The sequence below is a fragment of the Cyprinodon tularosa genome, unplaced genomic scaffold, assembly GCF_016077235.1.
Source record: "Cyprinodon tularosa strain WSP-4 unplaced genomic scaffold, ASM1607723v1 ctg267, whole genome shotgun sequence".
Classification (NCBI taxonomy): Eukaryota; Metazoa; Chordata; class Actinopteri; order Cyprinodontiformes; family Cyprinodontidae; genus Cyprinodon; species Cyprinodon tularosa.
This window is the reverse complement of record NW_024038971.1, coordinates 3,274-22,515: the sequence shown is the minus strand read 5'-3', so window position 1 is coordinate 22,515 and position 19,242 is coordinate 3,274. Positions and strand designations below refer to the sequence as shown.

The window sequence follows — 19,242 nt, the reverse complement described above, 5'->3', positions numbered from 1 at the left end:
TCCCATTATAACCTAAAGGGGTTCCCTCTGTAAATATGACCAGCCTTCTGCATTCAAACCCTGGTTCTTGGTGTTTTGTTTGGAGAGAATTGGCTTCTTTACTGCCCTTTATGATATCTGGTCATCATCTAAAGTTTCCACCTCACTCTGTATGATAAATATCTGCCTGCTGCCCTTCCAGATGCATCGGTGGCTGACCCATTTCTTAGGTGCATCATCTACAGGCAGAGATTTGGCTTTATTAGGCTTAAAAGCTCTTACCTTTTAAATCTGTGATTATTCAATAAATTGTTTATTTGGGAGGATGGGACGGTGGTGTGGTGATTAGCACCATTTCCTCACAGCAAGAGGGTTCTGGGTTCAAAACTGTGTGGAGTTTGCATTTTCTCGCTGTCTTTTTCACCAGGTTCTCTGGCTTCCTACCGCAGTTCGAAAACATGTTAGGTTGGTGGGACATCACAAATTGCCCTAAGGAGTGAGTGCGTTCTTCTTTGCATGTCTCTGTGTGGCCCTACGATGGACTCGAACAGTCCAGGGTGTACCCCGCCTGTTGCCTTTTGACTACTAGGATAGAGATTCCCATTAGGGAATAGGCGGTGCGATAAAGGAAGGATGGATGTTTATCTGGGTTAGATTGTACTGGCACCATTGCACTAATAATTAAAGGTAATTGTCATTACCTGTAACACTGCTTTGGTGCAAAACAAAATTGAGTTCCTCAACAGGAAGGATTTTAGGCGCTCTTTAAAGTAGTCCCTATCAGCTGCTCTGTCCTCATTAAAACTGCTGCCTGCATGTTTAACAGTCATATCTTTATCAGCAGTTAGTGGAAAATGCCCTTTAAGCTTTATTAATAAGGTTGTTTATTTACTTTTCAACTAACTCAATGCAAACACTGCCATAAAAAAGTTAATAACAATCAGGTTGAAAAGTATGGAAGTAGATCCACATATCTAAGACCAATAACGTTAGTTTAATGAAGACATTAAATTGTCATATTTAAGGCGGATTTACCAACCCAGTGAAAAACTGCTCACACAAAAATCAGGTAAGGGCAACTTTATTGCATTTATGATGCATCCTTTCCATGTAGATCTTAGAAACCAAATTCAGAGGCTGCCTTTTTTCTGGTGACTTACAGACTAAATAAAGGTTTAGAAACTCTTAACAAGATTTCTTGATTTCTTTATTTGCAATTGAAGTATTACAGATTGTAGACTAAAGCTAAAATAACTATCATTGTTTAATTTCAGAATTTATGGATCATATAAACAGGATAAAACTATGAAAAGTTACAGTTTAAGAATTTCAAAAGTTTAAAAATTATTGTGCATTTACTCTGTTTATGGGTAAGAGTATATGTCTTAACATGTTGTTTTTTTTTTGCCTTTATTATTACCTTTAGAGGGAGTAGATAACTCTTGATAACTGTTCGCTTAAATTAAAAAATATGACTTTTTATGCATAAAATGCATGATGTCCTGCTGCACTGTTAGTCTGTTGCTTTAGAGTCAGGAAATCGAAGACAAAATACATTTCAAAATGCTTTATGTACAAGTTGCACATACAACATAGAGACCTCATGTCAGGTTTATACACTTTTTACAGCAGCTGACTGGAATCCACGCACGGTACAAACAGAAATGACACAGTGAGGAAAGGCTCTTTAGGACATCAGCAAACAATTGTTCAAATAATAAAATGACTTTAAATATCAGGAAACTGCAAACTAACTAATGGTTACATGTGTTGGTAGGTAATATAAGATGATGTCTGTTTATTTTATATGAAGCTCTGTCCAATGTGCTGCGAGGAAAAAAATACAACAAATACTTTGTTCTAAATCATAAATGTCTTTGTTGCTCTGTTCGGACCATGTTGCTTGTTTTATAGTGTGGTGTGGGCTCCTAACGTGAACATCCCCCCACAGTAAGGCACAGTGACTAAAACAAGAGCTATATAAAGAAAAGTGGGCACAAAGAAACTATTAAAACCTCATTATTTATACAATCTTTGAGCGTTACATTGTGCCTTCAACTTCTAAAGCCACTATGGACTGATGCTTTCACTGACACACAGTAAGACATTAAACAGAGAATTTGGAAAAAACAACTCTGATTAAACCAAGAACACAATAATCAAGTTAATTGGCAAGGTTATCACAAACTGGCAGCATTAAAAAAAATGATTTCTCTTCTCTTCATGGGAATAACCTGCAAAGAACTTGCTTAGCCTGCCTGATAGGGTTTGGAGGATCCTCTGTCTGTCCACCAGAGGGCGCACTGGTCCAGCTAGTTGGAGATATATCTGTTCTTATCTGAGTTTTATTCAGCCTCTGTCTGACTGGTTTTCTCAACAGCAGCCAGTGTGAGTCGAACTGCAGGGATCACACATGCAGGTGCTTCAGATTAGAGCTAAAATCAGATTGGACGGCAGGTGGTGTAGACTTTAGGTTGGAAAGATTTGTTGCATATTGTGCTGTGATACAGGAGCAGGCCAGGGTTGCCTGGGTTTAACTGTTTTCCTCTGGCTCATCCGACTCATCGTCCTTGGGTGCCTCCGGCTTCCGGAAACATTCCTCAAAAAAGTTGAGGAGGGATTGACTCAGGTGCTGCTGTGTGCCCTCGCTGTGCAGGAAGTGGCCCTCATCCGGGTAAATCTGTAAAATAGTAACAGATACAACTACTTTCATGATTAAGTTCAAAGGTCTCTCTGCAGGTGAAATTTATTTGTACCTACAGAGAGAGACCACCCTCTTATAAAAGTCTGAAAGAAACCCAAACTAATAAATGGAATTCAGGAATAATTAGGACTAAGCCTGCCACAAGGAAGCCACTTTAAAGGCCTGAACACATGATAGTCGCCATGGACTAAGGAGGATCTGGTAGAAAACTGCAGATGCATTTTCTTCAGAATACTGTACTGTTAAAAAATAACTGACGCAGAATAAAATATAAGAATGTCCAAATATGATAAATTCATGTCCCATTTCATCAGTTAAAAGCACAATTACAAACACCTGAATTTTACCTGGAAAAATTTGCTAATAGAATTAGTGTTTTTGCTCTTAAAATAAGAAAATGCTATTGTTTCTTCCTATTTTAGATGTAAATTGTATTGTCCCATTGGCAAAGTGTCTCACTTACCTCCTCAATTCAAGAAAAAATTCCCTTATTTTAAGAAAAAAAAATACTTATTTAGTTCACTAAGTTTTGTCTGTTGTTTGACTTGACATTTATAAATGTTTCAGTGAAAACCAAGAATCTCTTTGACAGCATGTGAAGCTCACCTGTAGAGTGTAATTGGCCTTCTCGCTGATTAAATGGTTGATAAATTTGGCTGTGTGCTGGAAGTGAACCTTTTCTGTGTTTGTAGAGAATAAGAGCAAAGACACAGAGAAACACAGATTCTTATTACTTCTTTCATGGTGATTTAAAATCATAAACAACTGTGTACGTGTGATACCATCAGCTGTCGGGTGAATTATTAAGTACTGTTTCTCCAGCAGACGACCCGCCCTCTGAGATAAATTTGCCGTCTGAAGAAGGGAAAAAGAAAAATCTATCACAACTTCATTCGATATGTTTTCCTCAAACTTTAAAATCTTGATCTTAAATCTGAAGACGGCTTACCATATAAACTCGGGAGTCCCTCTTCGGTCCAAGGTATCTCTCTGAAAATGCAGATGCTAGAATTTTGGTGAAAAAAAAGGAAAATAAAGTTAAACGACAAACATCTTGTCTTTGAAAATATACCCACACCCCTTAAGCTTTTTCCATGTTCTAAAACATTACAACCAGAAACGTAGTATATTTTATTTTACTAATCTATTTTATTGTAATTTTATTGGACAGACTAATAAATGTAGGGTATATATAAGAAGCAAAATGAAAGGAGAATGATTTTCCAATTTTTACCAAAATCCAGATTTCCAAACCATGATCATATTTGAAAAGCAGCTCTCTTTTACAGGACAAACCTTTGTTGTTGTTTTTTTTTTTTTTTACCTCAAACTTCCAAAAGAGTAAATGAATTTTCCTGGGCTTTAGGTTTCACAAATCATGAAACAATGCTGAATTTGGCTTCTAATTTTAAATTCCCAGCATAAAGAGCAGCATTGCTTTAAAACTGAACCGAAGGTCTGACTGAATCTGAATTTAAAGTTGTCAGTTTGTTCAGTAATAGTGCATTCAGTCCACCAGCCAAAAGCCTAACATTATAAAATTGGGTTGTGGTTTTTCTAAACAAAAATAAAAGATACCATTTAAATATAACAGAATATAAAAGCTGCTGCAATTGTTCAGTATTATTAGATTTCGTATTTACATTTTGTACAGAGAAAAAGGTAAAAAGAAAAGAGTGAGGAAAATCTAACATTTTTTCCAAACACTAAACCTATTATTAACTTATTTATTTTTGCACCAATAATTATCCAACCCTGGAAAAAGCTAAAAGCAAATTTTAGACTTTTTAAGAATGTGCACAAATCATTCTGAAAGAAACATTTGAAACATCTTGTATGCGTTAGTGTTGAGCCTGCCTTTGTAGAACCAAATTTTCTTGCTGAGACGACATCCTTCTGCGGTATATGTCAAACCAGCTTGCATATCCAGATACTGGAATCAGTGCTTATTCAGATAAAATAACCAAGGCTTTTTCAGGTAGGAAAGGAGACCATTCGGGACCATGAATTTGCTGTGCTGTGTCTTCTTCCTATCATAAATTAGCTCCCAAAACATGATGCTCCCCTTACTATGCTTCCCATCTGGAACTGTGACGTGCTCTCTATGTTTTTAACAACAAATGTGCTCTGAGAGGGTTGTAAGTATCCGGTTGGATCCCCACAGCCTGCACTCCGGGTCCCTGAGCAAGACTCTTAACCCCACAATGCTCCCCGGGCGCCGCACAGTGGCAGCCCAATGCTCCCCAAGGGGATGCGTTAAATGCAGAGATACAATAAAGTTCAGTTATTACTATTATTAAATCATTTTCTAGTGTTATAAAGAAAAGGGTTTTTTACACAAATGCATAGCACACTGTAAAATCATACGTTTTGCCCTCCATTTTATAATTACTCTGTAAATTGAGTTGTGCTACACAGAATTTTAACTGGTTATAAAGTATCAAAGGTTTTGCACGGGGATGTTAACTGTTGACACACTAGAGAGAAAGTTAATTAAAAACCTCTGGAAATTATACCATAAAGCTCAAAATCTGTTATAGGCGAGACGGCTGCTCCACATTTCAGCTGAGTAAACTCTTCAGAGCTCAATAGCATTGTGGCTAAGTATCCCCCGTAGGCCTGCAAGCAGTGAGAGAAACATAAATCCTCTCAGCTTTAGTTCAGTGAAGGCAGAAGCAAACTGAGTTAATGATTATTTTTAACATTAATAATATTCCAGTCTTACCTTCCCATAAACTCCCATTCGATCCTTATCAATGTACCCTTCTTTTGATATGAACCTAAAATAAAAGAAGAAAAATGAATAGAGTAAGAAATCTATCTTTCCTTTAGTTTCAGTCGGCCTCACAGCCAGAGTAAAGGTTTTACCTGAGTGCCTGCAGCTGGTCCCTCTCCTCCAGCTTCCCCAGCTTCCTGTGGACCTTATGGAGCAGGTTGGTTCCCTGGAAGCCGCTACCGTGGCCGTCAAAGCGGATAACGATTGTGCTGTAACTGCTGACGAGAACATAGGCCCAGTCCACCCAGAACTGCTCCGTCACCATCTGCCCACCAGGTGTGCCGTCTCTGCACAGGAAGAGTTTAAATCCCTTCAAACTAATATACCAGCTGGATTGTGCATGACTTATAATTACAGAGCATCCATGTTTAGGTCTCTTTATCTTTTATTCAGCCTTGTTGGTCAGGTGTGTTTTAGGATGAGTTATCTGGCACCTGTGTATGGTGGCATAATATGAGAAAACAGGTAATGCAACCCTCGAGATTAGGATTTTAACCAGATTTTATCCCCCCCAAAAATCTAATTACGTCCCATCAGCAAAGGATGTGTGTTTGTTCTAGTTTAATTTCTGTGACTTGCAGCATATTATCATGGTGGGGCCTGTTACTATAACAAATTCCGATTCATTTTCCCAAAATATATTGCGATAAACAATATTTCTGTTTTTCATTTTGAATCCAAAGCATTTCCACACCGTAGCTGTTGTATTAGTCTTTTCCATCTCTATTTTTCCAATTCTCAACTAGCAAGGGAGGAATGGAAACAGATGCACCAGAGTGAAACCTTTTGTTATCCATATTCTTTAGTTAAAAGGTAGGGAGACACAAGGTAAACCAATAAACAAACCCATGTAAATTGCTGAGCTCATTTAAGTGTCATGTGATTCATTTTTATCATGCTATAATTGATTTATTGTTGCTTTTTTTCTTTTTTTAATGACAGGCCTAATCTTATAAATCCAGACAAAATTGTGGAGGAAGGTGAAGCTGTAGAAAAGTCGAGAGGGTAAAGACCAAAATGAACCCTCAGCTGTCACCAGTTATTTTTTGAAACCTAGATTCTAAATGTTACCATGGCTGACGGGATCATAAACTGAGTTTGTATGAAAAGTCGTGAACTGTTTAAGATGCAGGGACATTAGAAATTCGATGTGGTCTTGGGAAGCTTGGACTAGCCAGAAACCCGAGCCTCTGAGATCAATTTGTCTAGATTTACACTAAATAGGCGCTATTTGAGCGATATGTTAGAACAGAACTAAATTTTAGATACTCTAAGCAATCCATTTTTACGTTTTGTGTGACTCCTGAACATGACAGCCTGCATTTTTTTTGTTTTTTCACATTCCATAATATTTAGGCGCTTTCCCTTACCTCGTTAAACTTGCTATGTGATCAAATTCAGGATGTTATATCTGCCTTTGTGTTCTTACCTCCACATATAATTATAAAAAAAAAAAAAAATTAACAAAGTTATCTCAGAGTGGGAATTGAGTTACCATTGAGCAGTATATCATAATGTTTTAACATTTTTTTTGTCTATTTCATTTTGGCAATCTACATTTACATGGTTTTAAAAATCATGATTTGTCCCACCCAGCTGCACAGTTTTCTATAGCTTTCATCCCTATGGGATGATACTAAGACCATTTTCTTCACATGTGGAGTTCAACTCCTTTCAGTTAAACAGGCACATCTCAGTATTAGAGGTGTTGCAAGAGAAAGTTGCTTAATTAAAATGAAAGAGAATAACCATGGTCAAGAAGAAGTTTTACACAGTTTAGTCTCTTTTATAAAGACCTTCTACATGCATTGAGGGTGAGAGAACGCAAATAATGAACATTGCTATTATATACAAATGTGTTCCACAAATGTTGCCTAAACATGAGTTAAAATTGTGTTTGACTGAACAGTGATGTGTAACTCTAAGGGCTTCAGGTACAAAGAAAATAACAACAGTCAGACTCACACTATCAGCAACAGTGGGTATTTGTCTGTTTCTACAAATCCTGCTGGCTTCAAAATCTGCATGGTCAGAGCTGCAGAAATAAAGAACATGATCAACAGATATCCCAATAACTGACTGGAGACAGATGATTAGGAACGTAGTTACATACTGTAATCCTCTATGGTGATGGTTTTGTTCTCCACTTTGGGCATCTGCATGTTGTTATATGTGTAGTTTACTCTCTTATTTGTCTCCACATCGAACACTTCTGCAGAACAGGAAAAGGATAAATTAGAAGCTCTCAGTGAAACGCAGCCAGCATGTGTGCGGTTCTTGTATGAATTTTACTGGAGCCGATGACTGCCGCATGAACTTTGCCTCAAATGGATGTTTTCTAAGAAGCCAGCCTGGCTGGCAGAGACCCTAGAGTGTATTTTAAGTGAGATCAGTTAAAATTGTAACCATAATATATAACGAGATGAATAAAAAGTAGTGAATAATAGTAGCCTAGTAAACTAGCCCCACCTGCCAGTGGTCAAAATAAATTTTTGCCTGCGAGTTTAAATTACACATTTAATCTCACGTCTAGTCTCGTTTATCAGGCTAGCATAATAGTAAAGTGGAAGGAAAAACCTTTTTAACAAATATAAATCCCCAAAACAATATTGTGCATTTGTTTTGTAGCCTCCTTTTCTTTGATACACCTAAAATATGTCTAACGCAACCAACTGCTTCCAGAACTCAACTAATTTCACTCAACAAAAATATCAGAAAACCAGTCAGTATCTGGTGTGACCACTATGAGTTAAAAAAGTTTTAGAGTTGAACGGGTTGTCAAATATGGCCTGTGGAATGTTGATCCATTCCTCTTCAATGGCTGTGCAAAGTAGCTGATATTGGCAGGAACATTGGGTATTATTTATGTGGAAAAAGTTTTAGATTGTTGAGTTCATCTCATAGAAAGTCAGAGAAAAAACAAAAATTTTGCGTTTATATGTTTGTCGAGTGTAGCAAAAAAATCTCACAGATTATTGTTGAATTAGGATTTAATCTGGCTGCATAATGGAACAGTGTGTAGCACTGCTGCCTTGCAGCAAGAATGTTTAAGGTTTGATTCCTGGCTTGGGTTCTTTCTGCATGGAGTTTGCATGTTCTCCCTGAGCAAGCGTGGGTTCTCTCCGGATACTCCGGCTTCCTCCCACAGTCAAAAAAGTGATGACGTCATACACACTCGACTTAAAAAAAAAAAAATTATATAAATATATGTTATGAATGCTGGCGTACCATAAATAATAAATTATGAACAGTTTGTGCCTTCAACTCGTTGCCCATAGGAAGATGTTACTTGGATATAACAAAAACCAAATATCTTCAGAACAGCTCCAAATGACTCAAAACTTGAAAATAAGTCAAGTTATTTTTTGTGTGAAAATCCAAAACTCACTTTGTTTGTCTCCTGTTCTATAAACTGCCACACTTGGTATATCTGGACCTGAATAACAAGTAGAGGTAAGACAATTGGTTAACAGAGCTGAAATCACTTAAATAACTATTTAACAACCTGTTTAACAAGCAAAGGTCAATTTTAACATTTCAGTTTATGTTAATCCTTAGTCTGACATAAAATATGAATTATGAAATTTTCCACTAAACTCAGGATAACACTGATTTTTAACACAAATCTTGCAGGGTGGAAGTTTAATGTAGATGTTTCCCACCTTTGCAGCTGAGCAAGAAGTATTCCATGTTGTGGCTGAATGAAACATCCACAAAACCACACTTGAAGTCACAGGAGAGGCAGCAGCGGTTGAACGGAGCGATTGTGTCAGCGCTGTTGGACAACGCAGTGTTAATATCGTCAAAAAACCCCCAACTAAAAATCATCCAGACGACTTTTTAAGAATCCTACCTGTACAAATGCCGTCTCTTTGGGTCGTCTTCTGTGCTCAGAAAGTATCTGTAAATCATCCAGATGTCCAAGTAACTGATTTAAAGCACTGCCAGGTGTACTGTGTGGAGGAGTATAACTTACATAAGGTTCTTCTCATGACTGTACGCCAAGATGCTGGTGACGTCCCAGTCTCCAGATGTCAGAGACTGAAGGATGTCTGTGCTGGTGTTGGGCTAAATGACAAAAAGCCGTTAAAAATTAATTCTTCTCTAACATCAGACATTTTTATGGTAGCAAGCTATGCCCATACTAACCAGTGTGGTGGACATAGAGATGTGGAAAAACTTCCCTCTACCCCCCTGAGGGATCGCCCTAGTAAAGAAAAACTTGTGTCCATCTTTAGAAAACAGTGGAGGTTCATTCTGCATGGACAAACACAAGTCAAGGAAAATATTTTTTCTACTATAAAGCTGCTCTAGATTTAAGCTCATTATGTAATTGTTCAGTTTTAACAGAGTAAGCCTTTTCTAACACTTTTACACTTAACAGGACAGGATTTTAATCTTTGCCTACAGTACCTGCCGATGAAGCCAGCTTTCACTCTCATCTTCATGTTTCTGGAAAGAAACATGACAATATCAGCAAAAAAAGACACAAATACAACCCTGTTTACAACAAAGAAAAAAAAAGACTGTTTAAAAATGTTAATTAAAATTAGACCACTCTGTAAATATCAAGAGAAAAATACAGTCACATCGAAGAACAGTGTGGTTCTACTGTCTGGATTATGTCCCACTACATGCAATGGTTTTCTCAATACTCAAGGACCCTCTAACACAGTGTTTCCCAACTGTTTTCTGACTTAGATTAGATTAGATTAGATGAGCTTTATTGATCTCACAGCGGAGAAATTCACTGGTCGCATATTGGCATAGTAATTAAAGAAGAAGGTGCATTAAGAATAAACAATATATATACAGTATTTCAAAGGTATATACAGTATATCAAGATAAATAAGGATTAAGGTGCAAGTGTACATGTATCACACACAATGAAAAACAAAATAAAAATAAAAAAAATACAACAGAGTAGCACAGAGATTTGATGTGTACTTGTGTACACCTTTGGGCATTTTGTCTTACCATGAATACCCCCTCAATCAAAATGGCAGGTGATTGTCCAAAAGTGGAACGTAGAACAGATGATTATAAAATTAAAGCTATTTTACTCAATCTTTAATTTGCGCATTTAATTCCTAGGCATTTTATGCTTTCCATTGCAAATAAAATAAAAACAACATAAATATGTTGCCTGGAAGTTAGTGACTATTCAAAATCAATACAAAATAAAATTATATTATAAACCTGTATTTTTAAAACTGGACCTCCTCTGAGTAACTCCCTTATAATCATATTTTAATTTGATGAATTGGGAACAAAGTACACAACAAAAACTATAGTCAGACTGACTTAATTAGTTTGATTTCATCAAGACACCTGAGCTGCTTTGGTGAGCTCCGATAGCTCAGTGTGAAAAAGGGCGGATACCAGGCTGTTCTTTACATCCAGTCTGTTCCTCTGCTTGGTTTTTATTGGTGTCACAGCTAAAGGGGAACTCAAACATGTAAGAAAAAAACTATTTTTTGGTTGATAAAAGCTTTTTTTTATTTTTCAATTGGGTCGTCACAAAGCAAAACAGATCCCAGCTCTATCTTACTCTACTGCCTAAGAAGTTAAGTAGTTTCATGCCCCCTTGCAATGCACTTGCAGACCACGAGGGGTAAGAGTACCCCAGGTTGGGAATCACTGCTCTAACAGACCCAAAATATGCATACAAGGTGAAGACTACCACTAAAATGTCTTAGAGTAATAACATATATTCATCTCCTTTAATATGTTTATAAATGTTTTCAAACACATGACTGTTTATTTAATTTAAGAAATTCAAGTAATATGACTGGCATGTTGAAGAATGGAGGATCTGTCTAAGGCATTAGCGAAGAAACTGCAGCAACTTCTAAATCTGGAATCTGGTTTATAAAGAGTCTATAACCTAAAATCAATAATGAAAATAAATATGTAAATACAGTAGAAAATAAATCACATTTTAACATTTGATACATAACCTTAACAATATTTGCAACTAAACTTGATTTTTAGGTTTCGCAAAACATAGCTTTCTCTTTTCATTGGTATTTCAGACGCTCTCATTTGTCATTTAAACATAAATATACTTTCTAACATAAAATGATGTACTTTCAAGTTACGACAACCTTAAAATTAAAAATAATAACGATCTAATTTTGGAGTGTTTTTAGAGGTTATTGTTTGAGAGATAGGAACATATTTCACTCATTTTCAAGCCCAAATGGTAAAAAGGTGCACACAATAAAAACAATAGTCAATTTTCTGTGGACCTAATTCCAGCTTTGGTTTTTGCAGGTCAAATGGCAGAATGGGGTGGAAAGTTTTCACTCAAAATAAACTACAGAAGCAAAAGAGAAGAATTCACATAAAGGAAGAGAAATTGTGAATACAAGCACCAAAATGCTTTGACAAAGACATCGGTCACAGATTGTGTCACCTTAATGCAGACTCCAGTGGTGACTTCACACAGTGTGAGGATCGAGTTGTTCTGGGCTCTGTTTAGCCAGTTAACAGCCAGTTTTGTATTGGTAGCCCATTTCACCATAGTGATATAATATTCCCTCCTGGGGAAAAAAAAGGAAAAGAATACATCACACATTGGATAGCCGCTGTCTGACCTAACAAAATACTTCAGGGCTAGTTTTGGCACTTGCCGCCTCCTAAACATAAATGCGCTGCTCTTCTGTCACTCACCCTATCCGAGGATCATCAGGTTTCCTCATCACCACTGTGTGCAGGAGACCGTGGAGGCCCACCACAGACAGATGGACCACAGGGTTCTCCTCTCCGGCCTGCAAAGGAAACAAAATCCCAAAGATGAGATTTGCTTTACAATCTGAGACGAGCTCAAACAAAAGCTTGATATTCTGAATTAATTTATAAGGGGCATCGTTGTAAAATTATGCACACAAAAACCCACAGCAATATTTTGTCACGGTAAGATTATACACTGAGATATTTTGAAAACATAATGCAACCGCTTTGGGCATTTACTTAAGCATATTTAGTTACTTTAACACAATCGTTTTATGTCCTACCCTGCTAAAATGAAAAAAAAAAATTGTTAAAGTAACTAAATATGATTAAGTAAATGCCAAAAACGGTTGCATTACTTTTTTCAGGGTATTGTAACTGTGGCATTTTCCAAGCAATATTTAATATAGCTAAAGATTTAAGAGTAGGCAAGGCAAGGCAAATTTATCTGTATAGCACAATTCAGTACAAAGACAATGCAAAGCGCTTTACATGATCAAAATATAGGAAAATAAAACAGACTCAAAGCAAGTAGGAAAGAAAAATGCAGAAACAAAAAACAACATTAAAAACAGTTGGAATAAAGAAAATAAAAAAGTTGAACTAATGATGTTTCAGTTGAACTTTTTAACTAGAACAGTCGAAGGCAATCCTAAACAAATGTGTTTTTAGTCTTGATTTAAAGGAACTCAGGCTTTCCTCCCTTTTACATTTTTCTGGAAGTTTGTTCTAGATAAGTAGAGCATAGGAACTAAATGCTGCTTCTCCATGTTTAGTTCTGGTTCTAGGTATGCAGAGCAGGCTGGAGCCAGAAGACCTGAGTGGTCTGGAGGGTTGATACACTGATAGCAAGTCTGTGATGTGTTTAGGTGCTAAGCCATTCAGAGATTTATAGACTAACAGATTAATTTTAAAGTGTATTCTCTGAGATACAGGGAGCCAGTGTAAGGACTTTAGAACTGGGGTGACGAGTTCTACTTTCTTAGTCTTAGTGAGGACATGGGCAGTAAGCCCGAAATGCACACAGATTGGCTTGTCATAAGTCAAAAAAGCTGAATGAAAGTCTGAAAATGAAATTATGGGTATAATAGTTTGCTATCATAACTATTTTATCTTTGTCTTTTTATGTAGATATGCTGTTGATGTCTTCATTATGCATATTTAGGTGTTTGGTTCTTATGTTCAATGCCAGTTTCAGCCTCTCTGCTAAAGTAAGGAATTCGGTCCAACTTCTAAGGAGAAAATGTCTAAAACATTCCTGTGCTGTGATCAGCATTTATAGATCTGATTAAATGCTTTTTCTACTTTCCTCATAATGGTTAACCCTGTGTATAACATCTTAATGTTGTTTCTGGTCAGAGGGCCTGGTGGCGCTGATATATGGCAGCCTTGTTTCTGTAAAGGCTGCTTGAGGGCAGCTGTGGCCACAGTATGATGGCATATTAGGGTCACTTTGGAAGTAATAATCTTTTTGTTTCTCACCTGTTCATAAAATAAAAAAGAGCAAAAAAAATAGCAAGACGCGGATTTAAAAATGAAGGTGCTACACTTTTAATTCGGCTGTATTGAACCAGGACCAGAGTTACCATATGATAAATGGGAGCTTGAGAGCTGCAAGAGGCTCTTTGTTTCTGTGGCTCACTAAATGAATCAAACTATGTTCTGGTTCCCTGTTGTTGTTCTTCATTTATTTGTTCTGCTCCTCCGAAGAGAATTAGGTTAACAGCCGTAACTGATTGGAAGCAGAGGATGACAGCATAGCACTTTCACTTCCTAAACAAAAGGTATTCAAAATTACAACTTTCATTGCAGAGTAAACGCGTACTGCACTGGCAAAAGTATGCTCAAAAGAAAAGCTGTGCTTATGTGCTGTTGATGAAACTCATGCAGGAGATTCTGGTCTCTGGGGTGATTCTCACTAAAGCAACATGTTGCTCCCGTTCACTTCATGCGTTTAGTCAAACTAAATCAATTAATTCCATCCTCAGCTTCCTGAACTGTACAACAGTTAGGGTGGCTTGTGCTCCAGTCTGACCTTTGGGTAACGATAGACCTGGCTTCCAGGATATGGTGTACCAGTGAAATATGGAACCTCCATTTCTGGCACCAGCGTATCATTGATGGTCATGTAGGCCAAACGCAGTCCGTCTGGAGACCACCAGTGGGCAATGTGGGTCTGCAGGATCTCCTCTGTTAAAACAAGAACAGGGAGTGTCAAAAAATTTACTTTTGTAGGATATTGTGAAGGTTCAGTAAAAGTTAAATAAGACATAGATCTAAGTAGGAGTTCAGATGTTTGCCATTTGTTAAAATCTTGTTAACAAAATCTTATACATCCAAAGTGCTTTCCATGTGTGAAGCTAAAGCTCCAGAATGAATATAATCAAAGTTATCAGAAAATCAATTAGGTATTAAAATTTTTTTTATCATTATCTAACTCTTTAAGCAAGACAGCCGAATAGACATTTTTTTGGGAATTATCTTGCTTTCAATTAAATAAACTCTTGCATGTCAAAAGCTAGATCTGACATCCACATTTTAATATTAAAATATGTATTCATTCCACAACCAGGCCTGTTCAGTTTACACATAAACCCTAAGTAATGTAAATTAATTGCAAGAATGTTTTTCTTTCCAAAATGCATTTTTCTATAGAATTCTCCGAATTGTGGTATCTCGTCCAACAGGGGGCAGAAGAGATCTACTACAATAAAAGCATTTAAAATCCAGAACACACAACTGTAGTTACATGGAGGACCAAATAGCAACTTTATCACTGTACAGCTGATTGGCTCAACCTTAGTGAGCAGAATGTGGTCATGTTTGTCATTAGACTAATCATTTCTGACACTGCTGCATATGCAGAGTGATGGAGGACTCAGGAAAACATTGAGCACTGAATATGCTCGATTGGGTCTAACTGTAAGGTTGAGTGGACCATGTTTTAGTGCAGGAGGAATTTCAAGGCTGGTGGTCAAAATAAACTCTTAGAAAAAAAATCTGAGCGCAACATAGTGCATGAATAATGGGATTGATGCAATTCATTATGCTTTGGAGGTCTTTGAAAAAGCCTGGCATGCTGTAACACACATGCTCAGTTAATGATGATGTACATCTGAGGTGTTACATGTCCTGCTTCATATGAAAGCTGCAGACTACAGAGAAAAAAAATTGCTTTTTAAAATTTACTTTTTAAAAGAACAGCCATTTAGATATTTAAAGGCAGTCAGAGGATAAACAGATGCACCATATCCTTATGATGGCATCATCTCTTCAACCTCAGAGACGTGATGAACCTTGCCAGCTTCAATCCTATGAATTTAGAGTTTTTGTTTTTCAAACAAAAGTGGAGGTCATGTTTATATTATTTTAGGTTTGACACCTTGAGGAATAATTATGAAAACTAATCACATCAAAGACATGAATGGTTGCTATAACAGTACATGTAAATTATTTAATTAAAGGCAAGAGTTTAGGAAAAATAAATAAGCTGACATGACAAAGGCGTCAAACATTAAAGAGCAAGCATCAATAGCTCTTTCTCAGTATTGCATTTCATTTCAGCATGATGTTGTGTAACTTCTAAATGAGTTACAACAAACGTATATGGTGGATGTACACAATTCACAAAAAAGTACTCCTGCAAGTATGGATTTAAAAAAGGCATTGCAAAAGCAAGACTTTAAAAAAATCTGCACATACGTCCCTGATTAACCTCCACTTTGGTAACCTGTGAGAGATGCAATGTCTGGATTTTTTTTTATTTACTGTCTGAAACCATTTTTCTCTTACTGACAATGATGTTCAGAGAAAGAGAGATGGCTTTGGCTGCTGCAGACCTCTGCATGTTTTTATACCCTGCTTTGTACTCTGAGCTTAAATATATCTAGACAGTGGAACCTGGAAGAAAGAGCCGCACAGAGAGCTGCTGAAACTCTACTATGTTTAATTATGTTTAAAGCACAGTTCATAGTTTATAAATAAAATATGGTGTATTTTACACACCAAATTATTAAAGAGTTGTGTCAAAATGGGGAGTAAACAATATAATGTAATGTTTATACACCATCTTAAACTTATCTAAACTTCTCTACAGTACATGAAAGAATTACCAGCAGGGGTAAGAAGTGAGTTTACTGAACATTAGCTGTAAACATCTCCCCATTTTAACATGATCCAAAGTTCCTTCTGGTTATTTAATTCCATTTTAAGCCTTTGTTTCCTTACTATGGACACAAAACCTGAATAAATACATAAGTAATAAAGTCTGCAATAAAAAAGTCTAATTATCTATCCATAGAGTATATAAAATTATTAAGGCAGGACAAAGTGCTTAACAAAGCACTCCAAATACATAAAAAAGCAAAGCAAATAAGAATCTAGCTTGTTTTATAAACATAAATACAATTATCAATAAACTTGGTAAGCTTTCCATGACTACACCCAGAGTGGCCTGATCTTAACAGCTTTTGCCAAAACTTGGCTGACATAAATAAAGATGAAATTTGTGCAAAGTACAATTAATTTAGCTGTTTTCCATTGAAAAATCCTCATATAAACCAGCAGAAAAAAATATAAGAAGCTAAATGCTTCTTTAGCTCAGAAAATAGATTACATCTGCCATATTTTTTTGTTTGAAACAAAGACATAATCCAATGAAAGGGAAATCAACTCCCTGAAGTTTCCCTCAAATAACCAGAACTACATTATCTTTACAGTTATTATCCCAAACTGTTTCAACCTCATCTACAAGCTAATAATCGAGAACCTTAACAAAAGCTTTATGAGGTTTATTGGAAATGAATAAAGCGGGATTACTATTCTCAGTATATTTGTAAGGAAAATCCCATCAAAGGGGTTTGTAATTAGAACGTCTGTCCCACATATGCCATAATCAGAAAATGTCTCACATTAAATTAAAACTTTCCTGGCTTTTGAACATCTGCTGCATGAGATTGCAGCACTCTGCATGTGAATTAATTAAAAGTGCTTGAACACAAAGACAAGTGATGGGAGGTGAAGGAAAGGAGGGGCACTGAAATGTAGCCAGCTGTGTGGCTCCAGATCAAAACATGCGCTGAAAGATACAGCACACCTCAGGGAGAGGCTGCTGCTGCGGGGGGTATAGGCGCATATCCAAAACTCAATTAAAAATTTGTTTCAAATGTTGTTGGATAAATACAGCATATGTCAACAAGGATAAGGGTTATAGACAAATTGTTTCTGCTTCCATTGAAACAGTTCCAGTGATCTCAAGCATCCAGTACTGGAAGACGAAGATGGTTGGTGACAAAGCAGCAAGAAGGATATGGATGGAAACAGTTCAAAATACTTACATTTGTAATTTTAAGTTTAAGTGGGATTGATGTAAAGGTACACAGTACCATCACCTACCACAAAACAGTCTTAAATGGGAGGCAACCAGACTTTTTCTCTGTTTTTTTATGAAGACCAAAGAATTTAGACAGGCAGTACTATCACTATGAAGTTTTACCCATCAGTGCATCGGGGCACGGCCCCTTGTCCCCCTGACCTATATACAGTTTACAGCTTATGGAGAAATTGTGGATAAAAAATTGTGTCAAAAGAAACCCGTTGCTTTGACACAAAGCACTTCCTGTAGGTGTTTCAGAGGAGTGAGAAACAGCAGAGTTGAATTATTAATTAAGATAGTGGACAGATTTTAAGATGGCTTAAAATAAGAAAATACATAAAGTAGAATGAATAAATGAATGATTTAATACCGAACTTGGGCTTCTCCTATAAATACTGATACAATACAGTCCTATTTGCAGAGGTCAAGCTTTATGTAATGTAATGAATGTAATGAGTAAATTGGTTACCTGTGGAGTACCACAGGGATCAGTGCTAGGACGAATTCTCTTTACTTTATACATGCTCCCAATTGGTAGAATTATTAGACAGCATGGGATTAATTTCCACTGTTATGCTGATGATACCCAGCTATATCTGTCTATAAATCCAGATGAAGCTAACCCATTACATAGATTACAGGCATGTCTTGAAGACATAAAAACCTGGATGACTCTTAACTTTCTGCTTCTGAATGCAGACAAAACAGAAGTTATAGTCTTTGGACCAGAGTCTCTGAAAAAGAAACTGATTAGCCAGTCACTTCATTTGGATGGGATTAAACTGATTTCAGATAATAAAGTAAAAAATCTTGGTGTTATTTTTGATCAGGACCTGTCATTTAAATCCCATATCAAAGAGGTTTCTAGAATTTCCTTCTTTCATCTGAGGAACATTGCAAAAATTAGAAATATCCTGTCCAGGGGTGATGCTGAGAAACTAGTCCATGCATTTGTTACTTCAAGGCTGGACTATTGTAATTCTTTACTATCAGGAAGTCCACAAACTGTAGTTAAAAGCCTTCAGCTGATCCAAAATGCTGCAGCCAGAGTTCTAATGAAAATGAAAAAGAGAGATCATATCTCTCCTATCCTGGCTTCTCTTCATTGGCTTCCTGTTAAATCAAGAATAGAATTTAAAATCCTCCTTCTCACATATAAAGCCTTAAATGGCCAAGCTCCATCTTATATCAGAGATCTGATTGTTCCTTATGTTCCTAACAGAGCACTTCGCTCTCAATCTGCAGGTTTACTAGTGGTTCCTAGAATTTCTAAAAGTAGAATGGGAGGCAGATCTTTTAGTTATCAGGCTCCTCTCCTGTGGAACCAACTACCAGTTTTAGTCCGTGAGGCAGACACCCTGTCTACTTTTAAGGCTAGGCTTAAAACTTTCATTTTTGATAAAGCTTATAGTTAGGGTGGCTCAGGTTATCCTGAGCTATCTCTATAGTTATGCTGCTATAGGCTTAGACTTTTGGAGGACATAGGGACCCCCATTTCATCATTCTGCTTCATTCTCTCTCTGTTCTCCTATTCTGCAGAATCTGTTAGTTCAATCTCTAACCTTCTGCTCTCTCTGCTTTTCCTCAGAGTAGCTTTGCCTCGTCTGTTCCTGTTTGGCTGTGACGTCATCCTGGAAAAAAACATCAGCTGTGCTGCTTCTATCAACACCCTTG

At 36.8% G+C, this 19,242-nt stretch overlaps 1 protein-coding gene across 1 annotated transcript; it reads right to left on the bottom strand.

The window, feature by feature from the left end:
• Nucleotides 1-1,531: 1,531 nt before the first annotated feature.
• Nucleotides 1,532-14,498, bottom strand: LOC119786190 (dipeptidyl aminopeptidase-like protein 6). The gene is made up of 18 exons (XM_038289361.1): nucleotides 14,230-14,498; nucleotides 12,135-12,232; nucleotides 11,878-12,004; nucleotides 9,873-9,911; nucleotides 9,609-9,716; nucleotides 9,436-9,527; nucleotides 9,313-9,360; nucleotides 9,122-9,234; nucleotides 8,848-8,895; nucleotides 7,573-7,671; nucleotides 7,425-7,494; nucleotides 5,552-5,746; nucleotides 5,409-5,463; nucleotides 5,200-5,302; nucleotides 3,633-3,688; nucleotides 3,466-3,538; nucleotides 3,290-3,363; nucleotides 1,532-2,659 (listed from the first exon to the last, which is right to left on the bottom strand). Exons 1-18 carry the CDS (start codon nucleotides 14,464-14,466, stop codon nucleotides 2,513-2,515), a joined length of 1,782 nt encoding a protein of 593 aa, XP_038145289.1. The 5' UTR covers nucleotides 14,467-14,498; the 3' UTR covers nucleotides 1,532-2,512.
• Nucleotides 14,499-19,242: the final 4,744 nt, after the last annotated feature.